This window comes from Sapajus apella, unplaced genomic scaffold (genome assembly GCF_009761245.1).
Source record: "Sapajus apella isolate SASKATOON/1434 unplaced genomic scaffold, GSC_monkey_1.0 scaffold48, whole genome shotgun sequence".
NCBI lineage: Eukaryota > Metazoa > Chordata > Mammalia > Primates > Cebidae > Sapajus > Sapajus apella.
Window position 1 is genome coordinate 15,535,701 of NW_022436988.1, and position 26,655 is coordinate 15,562,355.

General features: G+C 34.9%; 1 protein-coding gene across 11 annotated transcripts in view; it reads right to left on the bottom strand.

Annotated features, from left to right (window-relative positions):
• The window catches only part of CEP112 (centrosomal protein 112), a 641,834-nt gene that overhangs the window by 523,933 nt on the left and 91,246 nt on the right, over positions 1-26,655 (bottom strand). For all 11 annotated transcript variants that reach the window (XR_004257837.1, XM_032242004.1, XM_032242007.1 and 8 more), the window contains 2 exons: positions 3,759-3,845; positions 217-316 (listed from right to left, as the gene is read on the bottom strand). Coding sequence is in view for 10 of the 11 variants with exons in the window: in XM_032242004.1 (XP_032097895.1) it covers positions 217-316; positions 3,759-3,845 (187 nt within the window). In the remaining variant the exon portion in view is untranslated. The remainder of the gene's footprint in view (positions 1-216; positions 317-3,758; positions 3,846-26,655) is intronic.

Here is a 26,655-nt window from a genome sequence, read left to right on the forward strand (position 1 = left end):
ACACACACACACACACACACACACACACACACACACACACACACACACACAGTTTTTGCCCATTCATATGGAAGCCTACATAAATTTATCCATTGATGACAGCCCACATAAACATTTCCATCTCATACTATAAAAGGTCAGAAATCAAATTTTATTCTCCACATCAATAGTAATAAAATGGAAACATTATTAAGGATATATGTAACACAACATCACCTTTCTTTTCAAGCTTTCTAATAGTCTCTTCAGTTTCATGTTGCTTACTCCTGTATAAAGTTTTCAATTCTTCAATTTCATTATTCTTTCTTTCTAAAATCTGCAAATAAATTTAAAATGTTTTAGTATATTGTATTACTTTATGTATAGGACACTTAAAAAATCCTGACATATTTAATTTCAATACATAAATAGAAAAAGTGATTGATTCCAACAAATATGACTACACTGTGAACTTTATGTATATATACACATAAAGTAGTACCTCTTATCCACGGTTTTACTTTCTGCTGCTTCAGTTAGATGTGTTTTTGTCCATATCCATGTTAATAATTCTAGCCTAGTCAGAAGTTCACATTTTGCTCTTACAGCAGCTAAGAGATAGAATCTATATGATCTGCCACACTTGGAAGTTTCCAAGTTGTCTAGAATCGTGAGATTTTCCTCCTTTTGACTAGTGAACATTGCCGCAAATTGGAATTGTAGTGATTTAGTGACTTTCTAAATTGATCCTCAAACGCCAGTGTTTCATAAATTAGGTAGAAGGGCTTTGTCCTGAAAAGGAATTAGGGATTCTTTTTTTCAGATTAGTGTAAAAATGGGTGAAATTTTATGTATCTAATGTTCTCTTCACATATTTTTCTTATACTTATGGTATCTACTGTTGTTCATCTGCTAGCAAATTCCAGCGGATAATAAGTGAATGATGAATTAGCAGGCATACATTAATAGAAACCATAAAGTACCAATCATATAACTTTTCAATGAGCACAATATTTTTGTAAGTCTATCTCAGCTAATCTCATAAATTGTTTCCCCAAAACTGTAAAAATTATCATAGTGCATTAAGAAAATTATTAAATATATAAAAATAATTGATTATCTGAAAGAAATATGTTATCTGTTTCAGATTTTCATATAACAATATTTTAAGGAGAGTGTATAAATAATAATTTAGGTGATTCCCTAAAATATAATTCAGAAATTAAACTGTCGTAGAGTGGCAGAAAGAAGCCATCAGAACCTCGCCATGTTGGGATAGTATAATTCATCACATTGCACTGGGATAAAACATTCTTCAGCTGAGCATGTCACTGGATCCCCCAACAAGTGCCCTTCTATCTTCTGAGTGCAGAGTAACAACAATTCCCAGATACACGAGGAGATGACATGTAATCGGCCTCCTTCATATCTAGCTCTGATATTGTGAATCAGAAAAATCAGCTCAAAGTATGTCAAAAATTGCATTAACACCTATTGTTAATTTATGTTATATCAGAAGTTTTAAATATAATCATTTTAATTTTTTTGGAGACAAAGTCTTGCTCTGTCACCAGGCTGGAATGCAGTGGCAAGATCTCGGCTCACTGCAAACTCCACCTCCCGCGTTCAAGTGATTCTTCTGCCTTAGCCTCCCAAGTAGCTGGGATTACAGGCACATGCCACCACGCCCAACTAATATTTGTGTTTTTAGTAGAGACAAGGTTTCACCATGTTGGCCAGGATGGTCTCCATCTCTTGACCTCATGATCCGCCCATCTTGGCCTCCCAAAGTGCTGGGATTACAGGTGTGAGGCACCACGTCCAGCCAAATATAATCATTTAATAAAATTAAATTGTGATCTTATTCTTCAAAATACATCTATTCTCACAAAGACTACGGAAATAACCAAAATGTAAGAAAGAGAGCAAGTAAGAGAAAACACTAATCAAGGGGAAAAAGGAATATCTACTTTTCTTATGGTTTGGGTATATTTCCCATACACCCAAAAGTCAGCTTAACTCAAAAAAAGAAAGAAGGAAAGAAAAAAAAAAAAAAAAAAAAAGAACCAGGCATAGTAGCACATGCCTGTAGTCAGCTACTCTGGAGGCTTAAGGATCGCTTGAGCCCAATAATTCGAGGCTGAAGTGAGCCATGATCATGCCTGTGAATAGCCACTGTCCTCCTCCAGCTTGGGCAACATAGCAAGTCCCCATCCCTAGATAAGGAAAGAAAGTCACTTGCCAGTGTCTAGCCAACTTTTTCTTAGTGTTTTCATTACTAGTCTTTACTTTACCTTTCCTTGTTTTAGTCACATAAGAAATGGAGCAAGTTTGACCTAATATCCATAAAGGAGCAAAAAAGAAAAAGAATGTATGCTAATAGGTAAAACACTCTACATTTTATACCTCACCAATTCCTGATGCTTAGAAAATGCCAGACAAGCAATAAATGGATGAATATACTTTTCAAATCTAGCATAAAGTCAAGGATTTTATTTATATTTTACCTGGCACTTCAAACTACTTTCACTGTCTTCTGCAAATAAATTTCAGGATTTTAAAAAGAAATTTCTGGAAATAATTTTTATTAAATATGTTACTTAGACTAAATCTTTGCAACAGACATACCAAGAAGCCTATTTCAAATTCCAACACCATAATTTTTCCTATCTTATACATCAAAAGATTCTATTTCAATTGGACATGTTATATTGAAATTATATTCCTGACTCTCTAACATACTTATGATAGAGAACTATTATCTAAACAAAATAGACCAAAGTAAAACTCTAGTAAGAGCAAAAAAAAAAATATTTGCCTGCAATACCTGAATGAGTGAGAGGAAACTGAAAAAAGAGAATTCAGGCTTTTTTCTCTTTCTAATATCTAATCAGTGGTTTCTTCCTTATTGCTTTGAAGGATGAGCCAAATATGTATTTGATGAAATATTAATATATATATTAAGCTTTTAAGAAAGCTTGGATACATGATGCTTAACTACTGCAACTACCTGCCTCTGTCTCTAGTACTCAGCTTTAGGAAGCAGAATCAGAGGCTTAGCTTTGAAACAATAAATGTAAAGTTTCCATTTGGATCAATCTTCATGTATTTCAAAGAAACACATACATACATTATTATCACTAAATGTTTTAATCACTACTAAAATATAGTAACAATCCAAATTCCATGTAGGATAACCATAATTAATGATTGTCGCTGTGCCAGCCAAGAAAAAAAAATAAATTTTATTTGAAAATACAGCCTGAAAGATTAGAAAGCATCAATCCCAATGAGCTACTTAAAAATAAGCCTTTATTGTCAGTGCCAGCATTAAAATGCATGCAGTCTATACAGAAGTAAGTCCAAGAGTTCTTTTTTAAATTAAAAAGGAAATTTAATTAACAGAAAACTGAAAGAATATTAGAATAAAACAAATTCTAGTATTTACCATTGATGCCTTACTTCAACTTTCATGAAAGTTAATGACAGAATACAGATAAAAGACTATAAGAAGGTCAGCCTAAATGCAATAGTTAAAGAACTGAAAGGTAATGTAAACATAAGGTTTTAAATAAACACATTTGTTTGACTAATAAAGTTAAAAAATCAACTTTTGTTGAGATATTACTTTAGCATAATCCATTTGTAACAGAATGTCATAAAGTACATAACTAAGTGGATGGATGGATGGATGGATGGATAACTGGATGGATCATTATAAGACCTATAATATTTTTAATGTTCAACATAACTAAAAGAACAAGAGATATCTATCCTACCTTCTGAACATCAGCATCATGTTTCTGTTGTAGTCTAAGCTTTTCTTCATGAAATTTAGCTTCCATCATTTTTGTTTTCATGTCCAACTTCAAGAAAAATATTTCAAAAGTGTTATTAGTTTACTTTTCCCTTTAACAAAAAAATACACAATTAAATTAAAATAATTTCCTATAAAAAGACAGTTATTTTCCACTTTGACCTTGTAGTCACAGATTCTAGCAATCACATTACATATACCAACATGTCTATTACAGTTCTCCAATTACTTGCAAACTAGTTAAAGGTCTTTAAAATAAATTTCACCTGGTAAGCAAAACTGACAATACTAAGTACAGATTCACTACTCTCTCCCACTCTCTCCTGCACAAAAGTAAAAGGCATTTTAAAGTGATATTTCCTTTTACATTTAAATCCACACAGTATTTTACTCTTTATTATTTTTCATTTCAGTAAGTCTCTTCCAACCTTTTTTTTCTTTGATCACATCTATGTGCTCATTTAAAAATACTCGAATTAACCTCTTCATTTTTGCAGAAAGGAGGCTGGATGATCTGATTCCATGCAAAGATCCTTCACAGAAGCATTTTTGGGGTCTACTGAAAGGGAACTAAACCCAAAAAACAATATGACAAAGCTGGCCAGGTCTAGGAGACATGACTCATTGCCAGATCTTTCCATAACACCTTCTAGAGAACATGTCACACCCTCAGCTTCTGAGGATAAGCCCGAAATACCATGTGAGTGTGCTACCATAATCCCAACTCAACACCTCTAACTGGCCCCACCTTTATTCCTAACTTGGTCAATAAATATTGACCAAGTTAGGAATAAATACCTGACACATGCTTAAGCAACCCATTAGCTAGCAAACAATCATTCAGATTCTCTCTCAAGAATCTAAACTAACACATCAAATTAGCTATTTTGGGGAGCAAACCCAAGTTTTGAAGTGTAGCAACCAAGAGAAAGCAGATGAACTCAGTATATAGAAAAAAGTAGAGCAAAGACACAAATAAAGCAAAGATTAGAAACCACACAACATCTGAAATATGAAGGAAGCAAACTCAGGCTCCAATGGTCTCAGTGACACTAGCATTAGTTGAACTCAAAAGGATTTTTGTGTCTCTTTTTATTTTAGGTAGCTTGATAGATCTCTGTTGTTACAACAAAAGATATTTGTCTAAATTATATTCTTCTTGTTATAAGTTTTTGCCTAGGCATAATATTAAACTTACAGAAAAGTTGCAATAATAGCACAAGGAACTCCCATATACCCTTTACCCAGATTCACCAATTGTTTATACTTTGCCCTATGCTTTGTCATTTTATGTCTTTATCTACCTCTATATATATATATATAAATACATGTATATTACTTCCTCAATCATTTGTAAATTAGAAGTGTCATGCCTCTTTAGCCCTAAAAACTTCAATATATATTTCCCTAGAACAAGAACACTGTTTTTAATAACCACAGCACAGTTATCAAACTGAGAAAATGTACTATTAACATGATGATATTATCTAATGCACAGTTTATACTCAACTTTTACAAATTATCACAGTAATGTCATTTATAGCGATCATTTTTCACAATCCAGGATCCAATCCAGAATCACACACTGCTTTTAGCTGTCACACCAACTATTTATTTCTCCTTTCTTTGTTGTTTAGTGACCTTGACATTTTTGAAGAGTACACACAGTTATTAAATGTCTCTCTATTTGGATTTGTCTGATGTTTCCTCATGACTAGATGCATAAGATTTTGGCAAGAATGACACTAAAGTGATACTGTGTCCTTTTTCATTGTATCATATTAGAAGGAGGCTAGTTTGTCCCAATATCTCCAACGTACATTTAGTAACTTGGTTAAGATAGTAAGCACCAAGTTACTATAAGGGTAATATTACAAAGAAAGTTTCTCCACTGCCATCCTTTTAAAAAATTAAGAGTATCTCCTCTCTGGAAACTTTTACCTTGATGCCACAGAATAACTCTATATTTCCACCCTGTACTCTAGCATAGAAATCCTAGATGTATTATGTACAACTAGGGCATGATGCCTGATAAAACATCAGGATTAGAATATAGAAACAATCTTACTACTATAGTATATAAAGACAATATAAGGGTACAGATTTAGATATAGATGCAGATATAAATAAAGATATGTACATATGTGTTTCATCTATATAGACTGAAACTGAAAAACGTTTCTAATTAGTTTGACATCCAAGGAACCGTGTCTTCAAAAAACATTTGGAAAACATATTTGGGGGAATAATCAAGAAAAACTTCCCTGGCTTTGCTAGAGGCCTAGACATCCAAATATAAGAAGCACAAAGAACACCTGGGAAATTAATTGCAAAAAGATCAACACCTAGGCACCTTGTCATCAGGGTATACTGGATATTAGCCCTTTGTCAGATACATAGATTGTGAAGATTTCTCCCACTCTGTGGGTTGTCTGTTTACTCTTCTGACTGTTCCTTATAACATGCAAAAGCTCTTTAGTTTAATTAAGTCCCAACTATTTATCTTTGTTTTCATTGCATTTGCTTTTGGGTTCTTGGTCATGAAATCCTGCCTAAGCCAATGTCTACAAGGGGTTTTCCAAAGCTTTCTTCTAGAATTTTTATAGTTTCAGGTCTTAGATGAAGTCCTTAATCCATCTTGGTTGGTTTTTGGATAAAGTGAGAGATGAGGATTCAGTTTTATTCTCCTACATGTGGCTAGCCAATTATCCCAGCACCATTTGTTGAAAAGGGTGTCCTTTCCCCACTTTATGTTTTTGTTTGCTTTGTCAAAGATCAGTGGGCTGTAAGTTTTTGGGTTTATTTCTGGGTTCTTTATTCAGTTCTATTCCGTGGTTCTGTATCTTTTAAGTGGAACATTTAGGCCATTTATATTCAATGTTAGAATTGAAATGTGAGGTACCATTGCACTCATCATGCTCTTGTTGCCTGCATACTTTGGTTTTTTTGTTTTTGTGTTTTAACTTGTATTTTTGTTTTATAGGTCCTGTGTGATTTATGCTTTAAAAAGATTCTGTTTTGATGTGTTTCCAGGATTTGTTTCAAGATTCGGAGCTCCTTTTAGCAGTTCTCATAGTCGTGGCTTGGTAGTGGCGAGTTCTCTCAGCTTTTGTTTGTCTGACAAAGACTGTATCTTTCTTTCATATATAATGCTTAGTTTCACTAGATACGAAATTCTTGGCTGATAATTGTTTTGTTTTCGGAGGCTGAAGATAGGGCCCCAATCCCTTCTACCTTGTAGGGTTTCTGCTGAGAAATCTGCTATTAATCTGATAAGTTTTCCTCTATAGGTTACCTGGTGCTTTTGTCTCACATGTCTTAAGATTATTTCCTTCACCTTAACATTCATATATATATAAATGTGGGTGGAAAAACTACCTGTTGGCTACTATGCTCACTACCTAAGTGATGGAATCCATAACCTAAATCTTAGCATCACACCATATACCCATGTAACAAACCTGCATGTATTCTCCCTGTATCTAAAATAAAATTAAATTTTTTTCTGAGATTTTTATGCAAAATGTTTTTAAATAAGCCAACTATATGCTGTCTACAAATGATCTATATTAAATGGAATGGCACAAATAGGTTGAAAATTAAAAGATACAAAAAGATATATCATGCAACTTTAAGGAGTACTATAAAAGATAAAGACGGCTATTTAATAACAATAGAAGATACCCTAAATATGTGTATACCTAATAGCAAAGTTTCTATTTTTATACAGCATAAATATATAAATTATATCCAGCATATGGAAAGAACTGTTACAACTCAATAAGATGATGATGTGTTTTAAAGTGTTTAGTAAAAGACTTGAATAAATACGTAATATAAAAAGATAATAAATAAGCACATTAAAAGATGCTCAATATCATTAGTCCTCAGGAAAGACAAATTAAAACAACCATAAACTCAAGCTACAAAAATATACGAGGGAACCTTAAGTGCATACTGCTAAGTAAAAGAAGCCAGTCTGAAAAAGCCAACAATATGACATTCTAGAAAAGGCAAAATTATAGACAGTAAAAAGATCAATGGTTACGAAAAGTTTAGGGGGTGGAAAGGAGGGATGAAGAGGTGGAGCACAGATGATTTTTACAGCAATGAAAGCATTCTGTATTATACTATAATGGTGGACATTATGCATTTACCAAAACCCACAAAACTGGGAACACAAAGGGTGAACCTTGATGTAAACTATGAATTTTTGTTAATATTAATATATCAATATTGGTTGTGATATTGTGCCACTGCACTCCAGCCTGGGCAACAGAGTGAGACTCTGTCTCAAAAAAAAAAAAAAAAAAAATCTCCTTGAGTGTAAAGATTTTCTACTTATAGTATAAACAGTTAAATTTTAGGAGAATTAACAAGGTCACAGGATCACTTTACTCAACTGAATATTTACAAACTTTCAACTAAGGAGTTTGCTGGAAGGAATATTTCAGTGTTCCAGCCACTCAGCCATTCAACATTCACTACCACAGAAGAGCAGATTTCTTATTCAAAATTTACATGTGTAAGTTTTGTTTAACATTGTATCCTAAAATTAGCAACATACCAAAATAAAATAGAATAATTATTAATGACTCTTAAAGAAAAAAATATAGTAATTTATTTAGATAGGCATCATCTACACATTTTAAAATACCAAGGAAGTCCCTCTAATATTGACCAACTACCTCAATCATGTTAAAAGGAACAAAATGTACCAGAAAAATCAAATTTATTTTGATGTAGAAAATAAATCTACAAACTTTACAAGCATTCAATGAAGTGTAAAATGTAGCCACTGTAATATTACTAAAGTTTTTCAAAATATTAATTTACTCTGCCTATGTAGCAATTAAATTATAAGGCATAAAAGGTCTAAAACATCACTGAGGTCAACCTTTTGTACTGTCCTGCTATTTCCAAGCATTATCAGTAACCACTGAATGACATATTTACTTAGTCACACCTTTTTATATTTCAACATCATCACTCATTATATTGTAAAACAAGTGATTTATAAAATAATCACTCAGGCACTTAACTGTTACAATCATCTTTCTATATAATTCTGTTACTAGTCAGAGGAAATGATCATGTTAGTAATTAAGAGTCCTCCTGATTAATGTCTCCAGTGTATTCTATTCTCAAAATATTAATCTGTAATATTTCATAAAGCAATTGTTATGCATTATGCTTATAGGTAAACACAACATTGAAAAAGTAAGTGATTCTCTCTTGTTATTTTATCCCTTGGGATTAGAGATGTATGGAATTTTCCTAAACAGTAGTTTTAATTTTCTCATAATTTATCACAGTAAGAAGTGATATTCAGAGAGTATAAGGATGGGTACCAGAGGCTTCAGAAGAATAGTTGGAGGCTGGGGATAAGATGAAGATGGTTAATGGTGTTCAAAAAAAAATAGAAAGAATTAATGCGACCTACTATTTGATAGCACAACATGGTGACTATAGTCAATAATAACTTAACTGTACTTTTTTAAATAACAGGAAGAGTGTAACTGGATTGTTTATAACACAAAGGATAAATGATTGAGGGGATGGATACCCCATTTTCCATGATGTGATTATTTTATATTGGATGCCTGTATCAAAACATTTCATGTACTCCATAAATATATATACCTACTATGTACCCACAAAAATTAAAAATTAAAAAAAAAGTTTAAAGAGAAGTGATATTTAAACAAGTAACACATAGTCCATGCTGTTTTCTTTTTAAATTTTTTTCTTTTTTTTTTTTTTTGAGACGGAGTTTCCCTCTTGTTACCCAGGCTGGAGTGCAATGGTGCGATCTCGGCTCACCGCAACCTCCGCCTCTTGGGCTCAGGCAATTCTCCTACCTCAACCTCCTGAGTAGCTGGGATTACAGGCATGCGCCACCATGCGCAGCTAATGTTTTGTATTTTTAGTAGAGACGGGGTTTCACCATGTTGACCAGGATGGTCTCGATCTCTTGACCTCGTGATCCACCTGCCTCGGCCTCCCAAAGTGCTGGGATTACAGGCTTGAGCCACCGCACCCGGCAGGCTCTTTTTTAATTTTTAAAATATGTTTACACAACATATAAAAACACAGTTAATATAAAGCATAAATATAATACTGCATACCGAGTTTTTGTTTAGCTTGTGTGTACTTCTTCATGTTCATTTCCTTTATTTGACTCTCTCCCTCTTCTCCCCATTTCTTCCTACATCCACACCTGTATTGGATATTGCATATTAACAACCTAGCATGTTTCCCTATCTTCTACCATGCTTACAGAATGATATACAAATATGCATGAACATACACACACACACCAGTATGACTTTTTGTGACACAGACTGCTGTAGTCCCCATATACCTATTCTCCTCTTCTTTCTTTGGGGCTCCACCACCACCACCACCACCAAATTGGACTGCCCATGACTGCATCATATACAGCTGCATGGGACCATGAGAGTAGGTATGGTCAAGGGGAATGTTGGAACAGAAATGATGCAGGCAAATTTTACTTGACATCTTTAAAAACAAAGAGGCTTTCTCTCCATGCTCTCTTTATTTCTGAAGAATGGTACTGCTGAGCAACTGTTATCACAGACCCGGAGACTGAAACCACATAATGAGGATGGCAGAGCTTCTCCATCAGCCTAGGTCCCCAATGACATCATAGAGCAGAGAACACTCCCTACACATCCTGGACCAATATGAGAACTCAATAAATTATCTTCTTCAAGCTTCTATATCCTTAAGAACACATAATTTTTTATTATGAATGTTTTACACACACACACACACACAAAAATCTTTACTGAATCTTGCCTTTCTCCCTAAAGAATCCCTCATGGAAATCCTTCTAAAATCATCTGCTACAGTTTCTATCATTCTTTTTAACTGCTACCTACTATTCCTTCATGGGGATAAAATATTTGCTCAACCATTCCCCTAATGCACATTCATCCAGTTTTCAGGGTTTTTCTACTACAAACTATGACACATAGTTTGTAGCAGAATAAATGCACTAGAGCATTGATTTCTATGGGATAGAGTCACAGAAGACACACTGAGTCAATGGGTGGATAAGTCTCAGTGGATTTTGACCTCTATTAAAGGTTATAACAATTCACATTTCCACCAGAAGAGTAAATATCTGATTAATACTCTAAGGTAATTTCCCTGAACAGTACTGTGTCTTATTCTCTTTGCCTATGTTTTGGACCCATATAAATCCGTTCTTCCATGGAATGCATTTTCAGAATTTTGATCCATGTTTCTGTTAACTAGCAAGACTTCTTGGTGTACTACATACATTTACACAGTCTGTCCCAAATATTTCCTGAAACATATTATTTTTCTATTGAATTGTATGTTAGTCAGGGTTCCCCAGAGAAACATACGAATAGGATATATAGAAATATACGTAGCAAGAGATTTATTATAGTAATTGGTCCACATGGTTATGGAGGCTAAGAGGTGCTGAGGTCTTCTGCCTGGAAGCTGAAGAACCAAGAAAGCCAGTGATCTAAACAGTCAGACCCTGAAGGCCTAAGAAGCAGGGGCACCAACCTCCAAGGGCAGGAGAAGATGGATGTCCCAACTCAAGCAGAGTATGGATTCACTCTTTGCCTTTCTGTCCTGTTCATGCCCTCAAGGGATGAATGATGAAAAATGCCCACCCATATTGCGAAAGGCCATTGGCTTTACTCAGTTCACCAATTCAAACAGTAATCCCTTCTAGAAACACCTTCACAAACATACTGAGAAATAATATTTTACCAGATATCTAAACATTCCTTAGCCCCATCAAGCTAACACATAAAAATAGCTATCACACCCTTATTTGTATTCTTTTGCCATAAAAAGTTCTTCAGTTTCACTTGAGTCAAATATTTCTATCATTTCTTTTATAGCTTCTGGATTTTAAAAGATTTGGAGGTTGGAAAGGTTCCCAATTCCTAACTGTTTTGGTAAAAATTTTGTTGTTTTGGACTCGTTTGGGTATTTTCAGGTTAAGTTTCAGTACACCCAGAAATTGTTGTGTTTTTTTTTTTTTTAGGATGAGGACCCAATATTGCCAGTGTCTTGATTTAAATTAAGACATATTTTCACCTAGCATTGCTTTTGTACCATCAGAGTAAATGCCAATGCAGAAAAAAAACCATAAACAACATTTAAATATTATTACAAAAATAATTTTGCCATCATGCGTGAGTTTCAGGAAACCCAAGTTTCAAAGACCACATTTTGAGAAACACAACCTTAGAGAAACTCTTGCATATGTATATCAGGATACACATATAAGATTATTCATAGAATTATCATTTTTAAAGGCAAAAAATTAGATTTATCAAAACATGGCAAAAATATGTAATGTTCATTAAATAGAAAATAGTGCAAACAAACCTCTACAGCTATATGGCACAACACGGATGAATGCCTCTAACATACTATTGAGCAAAAGAAGCAAGACATAAAAGAATACAAAAAGTAGCTGGGCTTTGAGGTGGCTCACGCCTGTAATCCCAGCACTTTGGGAGGTCGAGGTGGGCAGACCACCTAAGGTTGGGAGTTGCAGACCTGCCTGACCAACATGGGGAAACCCCGTCTCTACTAAAAATACAAAAAATTAGCTGGGCGATGTGGCCTGTAATCCCAGCTACTCAGAAGGCTGAGGCAGGAGAATCATTTGAACCCGGGAGGCAGAGGTTGCAGTGAGCTGAGATCGCATCACTGTACTCCAGCCTGGGCAACAAGTGTGAAATGCTATGTGGAAAAAAAAAAAAAAATATATATATATATATATAAAAAGTTTAGTTCTATTTATATAAAGTTCAAAATTTGGTAAAATAAATGTATTTCAATTTTCAGAGATGCAGGTATTAATGCCAAAATCAATATTAAAAAAACAAATAGGTGAAAATTATTATCAGAAAAATCAGAATAATGGTTACTTCTAGGAAAGATGGAAGAGAATATGATTACAAAAGGTCAGACAGCAGGCTTCTTGGGATATTGGCAATGATCTAATTCTTGCCTGGGTGGCATTTACAATGGCATTCCTTTGTACAATTATTTATCAAATTATGTGACTTTGTGCGTACCTGAATGCTATGTTTCATAAGAAATCTATTCCTGTTCTCTCATTTATTATGTCAATAATTGTAGCTTTCTTTATCATAGATTTATTTAAATTATACATTTGACTAGCAGGCACAAAAAAAAAAAAAAAGGCCTAATTGGCATTACATGTAAAAAAGAAGCAACATCTCTTTTTAGGCAATAGACGGAAACATTCAATATGGGTGAAAATGAAGTTCAAAGGAAATTTTCTATTTTATTCCACAAAAAGAGCAGTTTTATACTCTGGTTTCTCTTCAGATTGTATAAATCTTTCACCTTTTACAAAGGGAGCAATTTCTACCATCTGTTCTCTGAAAATTGACAGTTGCTCTGAAAATTGATCTCTTCTTATGGTGTTGCCTCTTCTTTCATTTTCAGTGAAAACAGTTTTCCAAATGTATTAATGCCAAAAAGGCTTTTTTCAGATTACTAAAAAAGGAAAGAAAGAAAGACCCACTGCTTGATAATGCTCACTGTCACACAATTCTGTGATGTGGATATCAGAGAAAATGTGTTAGCAATTACAAAGGCAAGCAAGTCCAAGAATGTTTGTGAGAGATAGGCTAACGTTAAAGGATCACTGGTTCACTGAACATGTTTTCCCATAACTTATAAGAAATATGCCCAAAATAAATTGACAATTTATAAGAACACCCAAAATATTTTATATGTGGGTCGGGCACAGTGGCTCACGCCTGTAATCCCAGCAGTTTGGGAGGCCTAGGCAGTGGATCAACTGAGGTCAGGAGTTCAAGACCTGCCTGGCCAACATGGCGAAACCCTGTCTCTACTAAAAATACAAAAATTAGCTGATGTGGTGGCATGCACCTGTAATCCCAACTATTTGGGAGGCTGAGGCACGAGAATCGCTTGAACACAGGAGACTGTGGTTGCAGTGAGCCAAGATTGCGCTATTGCGCTCCAGCCTGGGCAACAGAGCAAGATTCTGTCTCAAAAAAAAAGTTATATGTGTATCTGTAGCCACCAAAACAAATCACTATAATTCTTCAACTCGAATAAAATTAGACATTAAAGTAATATTAAATTAATAACATTAATTAGTAAATTATGTTACACAATTGCATTATTAATTACATTAGTAATTTTACATATTTTACTCACTTAACATCCAATGTATCTTCTGCACAATTATGAATTTAAAATGGAAGTTGTATTTTATGAAATAGCCCCATTTCTAAAAGCTAGTTAAATATTTTAAGACTCTCTAAGACTTCAACAAAATTAAACACTTTAATAAATGCTTCATGACTGATACGGTTAGACTATGTCCTCACTCAAATATCACCTTGAACTGTAGCTACCATCATCCCCATGTGTCGCAGGAGGGACCTGGTAGGAGGTAACTGAATCATGGGGGTGTGTTTTCCTCATGCTATTTTCATGGTAATGAATAAGTCTCATGAGATCTGATGGTTTTATAAAGGGTAGTTCCCCTGCACATGCTGTCTTGCCTGCCACCATGTAAGATGTCCTTTGCTTCTCCTTTGCCCTCTGCCATGATTGAGAGGCCTCCCAGCCATATGGAACTGTGAGTCCATTAAACCTCTTTTTCTTTATAAATTACTTGGTCTTACATATGTCTTTATTAGCAGCATGAGAACGGACTAATAAAATGACACAGATGAACTCTATAATCTGTAAAAAATTGATATCACTTAATTATCTCCAGACTTTCTGGCTTCTTTAAGTATTTCAAACTCCTAAATTTTTATTTTATACCATTAAGAACTGACTAACATAGATTACCAACAGCATTTATAGCAAAACCTCTGAAAGAGATCAATATTTAAAAAGAAAAATAGAAATTTTAAATAGACAAAAAAAGAGGTAATTTTTTTGTTATCTTAAAGCAGAAAGGCTTTTCTAACCATAATACAAAAACCAGAAGCCTCGAGAAAAGACAGATGCAACTTTTTAAAAGAAAATTTTTCATGCAAATCAAAACTACAATGAGATATCGATCCCAGTGCAGTTAAAATGCATTGTATCCAAAAGATAGGTAATAACAAATGCCCACAAGGATGTGGAGAAAGGATAACCCTCGTACACTGGATTGGTGGGAATGTCAATTAATACAACCACTATGGAAAAGGGTTTGGAGGTTCTTAAAAAAAAAAAAAAAAAACAGAACTACCAATTCAGCAGTCCAGCTCCTAGGTACATACCCCAAATAAAGAAAGTCAGTATATTGAAGAGATACTTGCACTCCCATATTTATTGCAGCACGATTAACAATAGCGATGATTAAGAAGCAAGCTAAGTATCCATCAGCAGATGAATGGATAAGGAAAATGTGGTACACGTACACAATGGAGTGCTTCTCAGCCATTAAAAAGAAGGACAACCTGTCATTTGCAACAACACGGATGGAACTGGAGGTCACTATGTTCAGTGAAATAAGCCAGTCACAGAAAGACAAACTTCATAGGTTCTCACTTATTTGTGGGAGCTAAAAATTAAAAACAATTGAACTCATGGAGATAGAGAGTAGAATGACGGTTGTTAGGGGCTGGGAAGGGTAGTGGGAAGGTAGATGGGGGAGTGGGAATAGTTAATGGGTATAAAAAATAGAAAGAATGAAGAAGACCTATAATTTGCTGGAACAAATAGGTAACTATAGTCAAAAAATAATTTAATTGTACATTCTAAGATAACTAAGTGAGTATAGACTGTTTAAACACAAAGGATAAATGCTTATCCTTTGGTGATGGATACCCCATTTACCCTGATGTGATTATTATGGATTGCAGGTCTGTATCAAAATATCTCATGTAACCCATATACACCTACTATGTACCCATAAAAATTCAAAATTAATTTTAAAAAACAAAAAAAAGAAGAAACCTTCTGTATATTAAAAAGTAGCACAAATCAAGACATTTACAGAGAAAATATTTGCAAGTCATATGAAAAAGAAGTTATACTTTAACAGGCAAATTGCTCCAGTGTTGATAACAAAATGGAAAAAGAGGCAGTCTCTATATCATTAATGTTAACATAGATATAACCCTTTTTAATGGTTTTATTGAAATATAATTCATATATCCTAAAATTCACACATTTAAACAATACAAATCAAAGGTTTTCAATATATCAGAAAGTTATCCAACCATTAGCACAATCTAATTTTAAAACATTTTAATCATCCTAAAAAGAAACTCTATATCCATTAGCCAACATTCCATGCACTGCCATGCTTGCAGCCCTATGCAGACATAGCCTTATTTTCATGACAAGTTGTCAACATCAATCTAAAGTGTAAATGTGCAACCCTGTGACTGAGCCATTCCATTTCACATAATTTATCCTGCAAGAAAAGACATATAATACAGAAAGATATGCATGGGGTATTCCTGAAATACCATTTGTTATAGAAAAATACTCTAAATCTATATGCATCGATAGCAAACTATATTAATAAAATGTGACATATCAGTAAAATAAAATTTATGTAATTATGAATAACAATGGGGTGATATTTCTGATACGGAAAAAAATCATCAGAATATATATCAGTCAAAAAGCAATGAAATGGTCTATATACAGTATATGACCTAATTTTACTTAAAAATGAAATAATCCTAGAGAACTTTAAAGAGAATATACTTTAAATTTTCAGCAATGATTATCTCTGAAGAATAAAGATCAGTTGAGAAAGTGATAATTAAGTACTTAATAGTTAATATTTCATTTTTTAAATAAAGTTGACTCACTTAAAAGAATGAAAGAATGCTATTTATTGCTTTAAAAATATTACTCAGCAACACTAAAAGCATTTTTAGATGAGAACATGCACAAGGGTTGTTTTATAGGGACATGTAAGGCTCTGACAAACTTCTAAACAGAACAGCATTTATCCTCATGCCCACAATTAAATGCTTAATAAAAGGAATTTAAGCAAGTGGACATAAGATTATCTTTCTAAAGGACAACTATGCATTTCATAGTATAGTTATGCACTTAAATTAAGGGGAAAATCCAACTCAGAAACATCTCTCTGAAAAACAGAAAAAATAATAAAGCAATACGATTTTACATAGGCGCAAAGCAGCAGGCACAAATATTTTACAATGGAGAAAAATATGATCAAAAAACTTCATCAAAATAAGTCAAAAACGACTATAGTTGCACAAACGATTATTTTAGAAAAATGTACAGTTAATGTACTTTAATATATGAAATAAGTTTATGTTTACATGCAAACTTCTCAATGATGCTTCAAATATATATAGTATGCCCAAAAGAAAAACAAAAACATAAGGGTGTGGAAAAAAATAAAGCCAAACACAGTGAAAAATGAATTTCTGATGCAATGCATGACAGCTTCAAATGTTTTTTCTTGAAAACATATGTGGGTGGCACTGGTATGTGGACTCCTGCCCCAAGTTGTCATCATAAAAAGCACAGATATTATTTCATGAAAGACCAAAACAAAATTTTTAGGCAACCACTTCCTTTCCATTCATTTAATTATTTTTATGGCAAGCAGCCTCAATAGTAAGAATTAATACAAAATAAAATTTAAAGAAAAAATAGTTGAGAATGATTCAAAATGATTTTCATAATTAATAAATGACAATTTTTAGAAAAAGAAATTCAAAACAAGAGCTCAAAGGAAGGTATGCCTAAGTATAAGAAATATTACTCCCAAACAGGCTTTTTAAAATGTTATTTGTTTTTATTTCAACAGTTTTTTTTTTTTTTTTTAACACCAGGATTACACAAGAAAGAAAACCCTGAATCTTATATCAGCAAGATGGCAGACTAGGACTTTCAAACACTTGTCCCTCCACAAAAAAATCAATTTGAACAACATAAACATGCACAAAAATACCTTCACAAGAGCTTAGTAAACAAGGTAAAATATTATAGCACAAAACAGGAAAAGATAGAACGCAGAATATAGAAAGGCCAGTTTTCTAATACTCACATCACCCCTCCAACTCCAGACAGCAAAGCATGGACAGACCCTCCACTTGGGAGAAGGGAAGAAAAGTGAGCACTAGACTTTACCTCAGACCCCAATACCAGGTCAGTCCCAGTAAAACCTAAAACCAGGCAGGACTCCTCAGCCCTAGACTCCCAGCCAGTACCCCAGGACTGACCCTACAAATTCACCCTGGTATATGAAAAATCTCACAGCCCCAGGCTCCAGACTGCCCCAGAAGATTTAGTCCCTGGGTCCACTCAACCACCATGCTGATCCCAGTAGCCAAGCATCCAAACTAACCCTAGTGCTGGACTGACTCCAGCAGCCTAAGCTTTCAGTATGCCCCAGAGCCAGACCAGCCCTTACAGACTAAGGTTCCTGCAGCCCCAGGCTCCAGGTCAGCTCCCAAGGCCCAAGGCTCCAGGCCAGTACCCATAGGCTGAGCCTCTAGGCCCAGTTTGACACAAGGCCAGATTCCACAGCTCCAGGTTCCGCAGCCAGCCCAGCAGACTTGGTCTGTGGACTCACCACATTGCCAGGCAGGCCCAGTGGCCTTGGGCTCTAGACCATTCACAGCACGAGGCTAGCCCCAACAACTTCAGGTTTCAGGCCTAACCAGGAACCAGGAGAGCCCCCAGAATCACTAGTTATCAGACCAGCACCCACAGATTCAGCCTCCATCCTGGCCCATGTGAATATAGGCTCCAGACATACCCAATGTCAAGCCAGCCCATCTGGCCCCAGGCATAACCCAGGACTCTGAGCCAGGTCAGCCAACACAATCCCAGGGTTCAGATCCACCTCACCTCCCAGTCAGCACCTCTGACCCAGATTCAGAGCCAGGTCAGACAACACAACCCCAGGCTTCAGACCTACCCAACCGCCCAGTCAACACCTCTGGCCCAGATCCTAGATTGGCCACTGGGGCCCCAATCTCCATATTAACCCCCATGGTCCCACACTCCAAGAGACTCAGGGTCCAGGCCAGACTAGCAGACCCAGAAGCCAGGCTCAACCCAATAAAGTCTGGTGCCAAGCCAGCCCTCAGAAACGAAGATTCCAAAACCATCCCTACAGATTCATGGCCTAGGCCCAACCCTGCACACTCAGGCCCCAGGCCTGTCCCAGTGAACCAAAGAACAAGGCCTATCCCAGCACCTGTCTGACCCCTGCATATTGAGGCTCAAAGCCCACTCTAGAACCAGGTCAGCTCTTGTGGACCTAGGCTTCAGGCTAGCCCTGATGGATACAGATTTCAGGCTTATCATGCAGACCCAAACTCCAAGCTTACTCCCATGGACCAAAGCAATACATCTACCCAGTGGATCCAGGCTCCAAGCTCAAACATGAGGACCAAGATACCAGGCCCACCCACTTTCTGACCTGCCTGAGGACTATAGGAGAGAGCCCACCAGTAGACCAAACAGCCTGCCCAGAATCTCTGGATAGGCTGAATCGTGACTCATTTTCTCAGACAAAGCCAGTCTACAAAGACTCTAATAATTTTCTACTTCTTCAAATGTGCAGACACCAACATAAAGCAACAAGCAACATATGAAAACAAAAAGACATAACCCCAGCAAAAGAAAATAATCTCCCAATAGCTGACCCCAAAGAAATGAAAATACATAAACTGCCTGGCAAATTATTCAAACTAATTGTTTTAAGGAAGCTCAGTGAGCTTCACAAAAATACAGAGAAATAATTTAATGAAATCAGAAAAACAATACGTGTACAAATGAGAAAGTTAACAGAGAAATTTTTTTTACAAATCAAACAAATTCAGGAGCTGAAAAATATAATGAATGAAAACAAAAATATAATAGAAAGTATTAACAACTGACTTGATCAAGCAAAACAAAAATTTCAGTAAACTCAAAGAAACATACAGATTATTAGAAAATATATAGTCAGAGAAGAAAAAGGAAAAAGACGACCAGATGCAGTGGCTCACACCTGTAATTCCAGCACTTGGGGAGGCCGAGGCAGGCTGATCACCTAAGGCCGGGAGTTTGAGACCAGACTGACCACATGGAGAAATCGTGTCTCTACTAAAAATACAAAATTAGCCAGGTGTGATGGCACATGCCTGTAATCCCAGCTACTCAGGAGGCTGAGGCAGGAGAATCACTTGAACCTGAGAGGCAGAAGTTGCAGTGAGCTGAGATCATGCCACTGCATTCCAGCCTGGGCAATAAGAGCAAAACTCCATCACATACACACACACAAAAGGAAAATGACTGGAAAGGAATGAAGAAAGTTTATGAGATATATGTGACAGCATCAAAAGAACAAATATTCAAGTCATAGGAGCTAAAGAAGAAGAGAGACAAAGGTATAGAAAGTTTATTTAAAGAAATAATAGCTAAAAACTTTCCAAATTGAGGGAAAGATAGATATGTTTGGTACAAAAAGGTGAAAAGTCTCCAGTCAGATTTAATTCAAGCAAGACTATACCAAGACATGTTATAATCGAACTGTCAAATATAAAGAACAAATGGAAGATTCTGAAAATAGCAAGAGAAAAGCAAATTATATGTAAGGGACTTCCAATAAGACTAGGAGTGGATTTCATGGAGAAAATCTTATAGGCCAGGAAAGAGTAGGATGACATATTCCAAGTACTGAAAGACAATAACTGCCAACCAAGAATATTGTGAGTGGCAAAACAGTCTTTCAGAAATAAAGAACAGATAAAATTTTACCAAGACAAAAAAAAAAAAAAAAAAGCCTTAGGGAGTTCATGACCACCAGACTTGTCTTACAAAAACTGCTCAAGTAAAATCTTGATGCTCAAAGACACTAATGAATAACAAAAAATATATATATAAGGATAGAACTCACGAATAAAGTAAGTACACAGTCAAATTCAGAATAGTTTAACAATGTAATGTTGTGGAAATGACTTATATCTTTAGTATGAAGATATTATATTATTTAAATATAACAGCTACAATAATTTCTTACTATACAATATAAAAAGATGTAAATTGTGACATCAAAAAAATGAAAATAACAGAGAACTGTAGTTTTTATATGTGATAAATTTGTTATTATCAGTTTAAAATAGCCTGTCATAAAAATAAGATGTTTTACATAAGCCTCGTAGTAATCACAAAGCAAAAACATACAATAAATTGCACAAAACATAAAAAGAAAGGATTCAAAGCATACCACTCCAGAAATTCATCAAATCACAAAGAAAGATAGTAAGAGGGAAAGACAGGAACAAATGTTCTAGAAAACAACCAGAAAACAAATTACAAAACAGAAGTAGCAAGTTTTTATGAATAATTATGTTGAATACAAATGGATTGAATTATCCAATCAAAAGACAGAGTAACTGAATGGATTAAAAAAAAAACAAAATCCAACTATATGCTTCCTATAAGAAATTCATTTCACGTTTAAGAACTTACATAGACTGAAAGTGAAGGAAGAGAAAAAGGTATCTCATGCAAACAGAAATAAAAAGAGAGCAAGGGTAGAAATACTAAACTCAGATAAAACTGACTTAAAATCCAAATTATAAAATGAGATACAGGTTATTATGCAGTGATAAAGGGTTCAACTAATCAAGAGGATATATCAATTATAAATATGTATGCACCCAACATAACAGCACCTAAATATATAAATCAAATACTCATATATATAAAAGAAGAGATGCAGTGTAATACATTAATACTAGGGAACTTCAAGACCACAATTTCAGCAATGGACAGGTTACCAAGAAAGAAAGTTAATAAGGAAACATCAGATTTGAACTATACTTCAGAGCAAATAAACCTAAAAGAGATATACAAAACATACCATTCAATGGCCACAGAATACACATTCTTCTCAACAAAATGTGAAATATTCTTCGGCATAGATCATATGTTAATTCACAAAACAAGTCTTCAGAAATTTAAGAAGACTGAAATCATATCAAGGATTTTTTCTGAACACATGTTTAAGCTAAAAATCAATAACAGGAGGAATTTCAGAAAATTGACAAATACATGGAAATTAAACAACATGCTCTTGAACAGCTAATATGTCAAAGAAGAAATTAAAAGAGAAATTTAAAAATATCTAGAGACAATGAAAATAAAAACACAACATACAAAAACTTATGGGATACAGCAAAAGCAGTTCTAAGAAGCAAGTGAATAGCAATAAATGCCTACATCAAAATAGAAGACCTCAAATAAACAACTTAATGTTACACCTAAATAACTTTAAAAAGAACAATCTAAGTCCAAAGTTCATGAAAGAAAGGAAATCATAAAAATCAGAACAGAAATAAGTGAAAGAGAGACTAGAAAACCAATAAAGTCACTGAAACTAAAACTAAGAGTTACTTATTTGAAAAGATAAAATTGACAAAACTTTCGCTAGACTAAGAAAAAAATAAAAGACAAATAAGTAAAATAAGAAATGAAAGAGAAGATGTTAGAACTGATGCCACAGACATATAAAAGATCATGAAAGTATACTATGAGTAATTATATGTCAACAAATTAGCCTAGAAAAAGGAAATAAATTCCTGGACACATAGAACGTACGATGACTGAATCATGAAGAAATAAAAAAGCTGAACAAATCAATAATGAGTACAGTGATTGAAGCATTAATTTATTTATTTACTGTTTTTCTTTTTATTTTTTTGAGATGGGAGTCTCGCTCTGTCACCCAGGCTGGAGTGCAGTGGTGTGATCTTATTGCAACCTCTGCCTCCCTGGTTCAAGTGATTCTCCTGCCTCAGCCTCCCAAGTAGCTGGGATTACAGGTGCACACCACCACACTCAACTAATTTTTGTGTTTTTTGTAGAGATGGGGTTTAACCATGTTGACAAGGCTGGTCTTGAACTCCTGACCTGGGGTTATCTGCCTGCCTCAGCCTCCCAAAGTGCTGGGATTACAGGCGTGAGCCACGGAGCCTGTCCTTGAAGCATTAATTCACACACACACACACACACACACACACACACAAAGAAAAGAAAAACCATATGCCCAGGACCTGATGGCTTCACTATTGAATTCTACCAAACATTTAAAGGCCTAATAATCCTCCTCAAACCTTCCAAAAATCTGAAGACAGAACACTTCCAAATTCATATTATGAGGTCAACTTTACTCTGACACCAAAATTACACAAGAGCAAAACAAGAAAGGAAAATTATAGGCCAATATTAAAGACAAAGACACACAGAACATACAATGACTGAATCATGAAGAAATTAAAAAATCTGAACAAATCAATAATGAGTAAAGTAGCTGAAACATTTATTTATTTATTTCGAGATGAGAGTCTTGCCCTGTCGCTCAGGCTGGAGTGCAGTGGTGCGATCTCATTGCAACCTCCGGATGTTAATATTATTAATATTAAGGATGAAGACAGATGCAAAAGTCCTCAACAAAATATTAGCAAACTGAATTCAACAGCACACTCAGAGGAGCACTGACCATGATCAAGTGGAATTTATCTCAAGAATACAAAGATACTTCAACATATGCACATCTATAAATGTTGCACACTACATTAACAGAATGAAGGACAAAAACCATATAGTCATCTCAATAGTTGCAGAAAAAGCATTTAACAAACTTCAACATATTTTCATAATAAAAACTTAACAAACTAAGTATAGAAGAAATTTACCTCAATACAGTAGAGGCCATACAGGAAAAACCCACTGATAACAATATATTTAACCATGAACAACTGAAAGCTTTTTCTCTAAGAACAGAAATGAGACAAAGATGTCCAGTCTCACTACTTCTATTCAACATGGTACTGGTGGTCCTAGCCAGAGTATTAAAAAAGGGAAATAAATAAAAGGGTGGCCAGGCACAGTGGCTCATGCCTGTAATCCCAGCCCTTTACAGGGCTGAGGAAGGTGGTTTACTTGAGGCCAGAAGTTCAAGGCAAGCCTGGACAACACAGTAAAATCTTGTCTCTACCAAAAAAATAAAATAAAATATGTATTACACACACATAAAATAATATATATACATATATATACACACACATATGGTGGGCATGGTGGTAAACGCCTGTAGTGCCAGCTACTGGGGAGGCTGAGGCATGAGAATTGCTTGAACCCAGGAAGCAGAGGTTGCAGTGAGCTAAGATCACACCACTGCACTCCAGCCTGGGCGACAGATCAAGACTGTCTCCTAAATAAACAAATTGTATCCAAATTGGAAAGGAATGAGTGAAATGGTCTCCATTTACAGGTGACATGATCTTCTATTTTAAAAAAAAAAAAAAGACTCCACCAAAATGCTGGAACTAATAAATGAATTGAGTAAAGTTGCAGTAACTGCGGAATACAAAATCAACATTAAAAAATGAGTAGCCATTCTATACAATGACAATGAACTATACAAAAAAGAAATCAAGAAAACAATCCCTCTCTTACTAGGTACCCAAAAAAAAAAAAAAAAACACTTAGAAATAAATTTTATCAAGGAGACGAAAGACCAGTATAATGAAAACTGTAAAACACTGATAAAAGAAAGAAGATACAAATAAATGGAAAGATATCTCATGTTCATGAACTGGAAGAACTAATAATGGTTAAAATGTCCAAATTATCCAAAGCAATCTATATACTCAATGCAATTCCTATCAAAATTCCAAGGGCATTTTTCACAGAAATAAAGAAAACCCTAAAATTTTTTTGAAACCGTAAAAGACCCTGAATACCCAAGGCAATTTTGAGCAAAATGAACAAAAGCGAAGGCATCACACTACCTGACTTCAAAATACACTATAAAGCTATTGTAAGCAGAAGAGCATGGTAACTGGCATAAACCAGACACACAGACCTAATGAAACAGAATAGAGAACCCAGAAATAAACCCATGCATTTAGGGTCAACTGATTTTTTTTTTTTTAATGGAGTCTCACTTTGTTACCCAGGCTGGAGTTCAGTAGCACAATCTTGGCTCACGGCAAGCCAAGGTTTGCCTCCCAGGTTCAAGTGATTCTCTTGTCTCAGCCTCCTGAGTACCTGGGATTACAGGCATGTGCTACCTACCACACACAGCTAATTTTTGTATTTTTAGTAGAGACAGGGTTTTGTCATGTTAGCCAGGCTGGTCTCAAACTCCTGACCTCAAGGATCTCCTCAGCCTCCCAAACTCCTCGATTACAGGCATAAGCCACTATGCTTGGCTGTTGTCAACAGCACACTCAGAAGAGCATTCACCATGATTAAGTGGAATTTTTAACAAGGATGCCAAGAACACACAATGAGGAAAGACAGTTTCTTCAAAAAATGGTGCTGGGAAAACTGGATATCCAATATGCAGAAGAATGAAATTAGACCCTTCTCTCACACCATATACAAAAATCAATTCAAAACAGAGACTTCAATGTAAGACCTGACACTTTCAAACTACTGTAAGAGAACAAAGGGGAAAAGCTCCACAACATTGCTCTGGGCAATGATGTTTTGGATATGAAACCAAAAGCATAATCAACAAAAGCAAAAAGAGACAAGTGAGATTATATCAAACTAAAAAGTGTCTGCATAGCAAAGGAAACAATCAACAGAGTAAAAAGACAGCCTACACAATGAGAAAAAATATTTGCAAGCCATATATCGAAAAAGGGGTTAATATCCAAAATATTTAAGGAACTTAAACAATTCAATGGTAAGAAAACTAATAACCTGACTTTAAAATGGACAAATGATCTGAATAGACATTTCTCAAGAGAAGACATGCGAATAGCCACCAGATATATGAAAAATTGCCCGACATCCCTAATCATCAGAGAAAATGCTGATTAAAACAATTTTGAGATATCACATTACAGCCATTAGAAGGGCTACTAACAAAAAGAAAAAAAGATCAGTATTGGAAGGGATGTGGAGAAAAGGGAACCCTTGGGCAGTGCCATCAGTAATGTAAATTAGTGCAGCCATTATAGAAAAACAGTATGAAAGTTCCTTGAAAAATTAAAAATAAAACTACTATATGATCCAGCAATCTCACTATTAGGTATACGTCCAAGGAAATGAAATCGGTATATTGAAGAGCTATCTGAACCCCCATGTTCATTGCAGTATTATTTACAATAGCCAAGTTATACAATCAATATAAAGTGTCCATCAACAAATAAATGAAGAAAATGTGACATATATATATTCCACACATATACAATGAAATGTTATTCCGTTTTAAAAAGACAGTAATCTTGTCATTTAGTCCAACATGGATGAACCTAGAGAACACTATGTTAAGTGAAATAAGCCAGGCTCAGAAAGGCAAACACCACATAATCTCACTTATACGTGGATTCTAAAAAAGGTGAACTCACAGAAGTAGAGAAACGGGAGTTCTGAGATCAGGGGACAAGGAATGGAGTTGGGAAATACTGTCAAAGGATAAACATTTAAGGTAGATGGGAGAAACAAGTTCTAGAAATCTATTGTACAGCATGGTGTCTTTAGTTAATAGATTGTATTTCAAAAATCACTACGAGCGTACATTTTAAGTATTCTCATTACAAAACAAACGATAAGTCTGTGAGGTAATTCATATATCAAGCTCAGTTTAACCATTTAACAGTGTATACATATTTCAAAACATCACATTGTATACAATAAATATGTATAATTTTGTCCAGGTGTGGTGGCTCTTGCCTGTAATTCTAATGCTTTGAGAGATGAAGGCAGGAGGATCACTTGAGGCCAACAGCTCAAGACCAGCCTGGGAAAAACAGTAAGACCCCATCTTTACTTAAAAAAAAAAAAAAAAAAAAAAAAAAAAAAAAAAAAAAAAAAAAAAA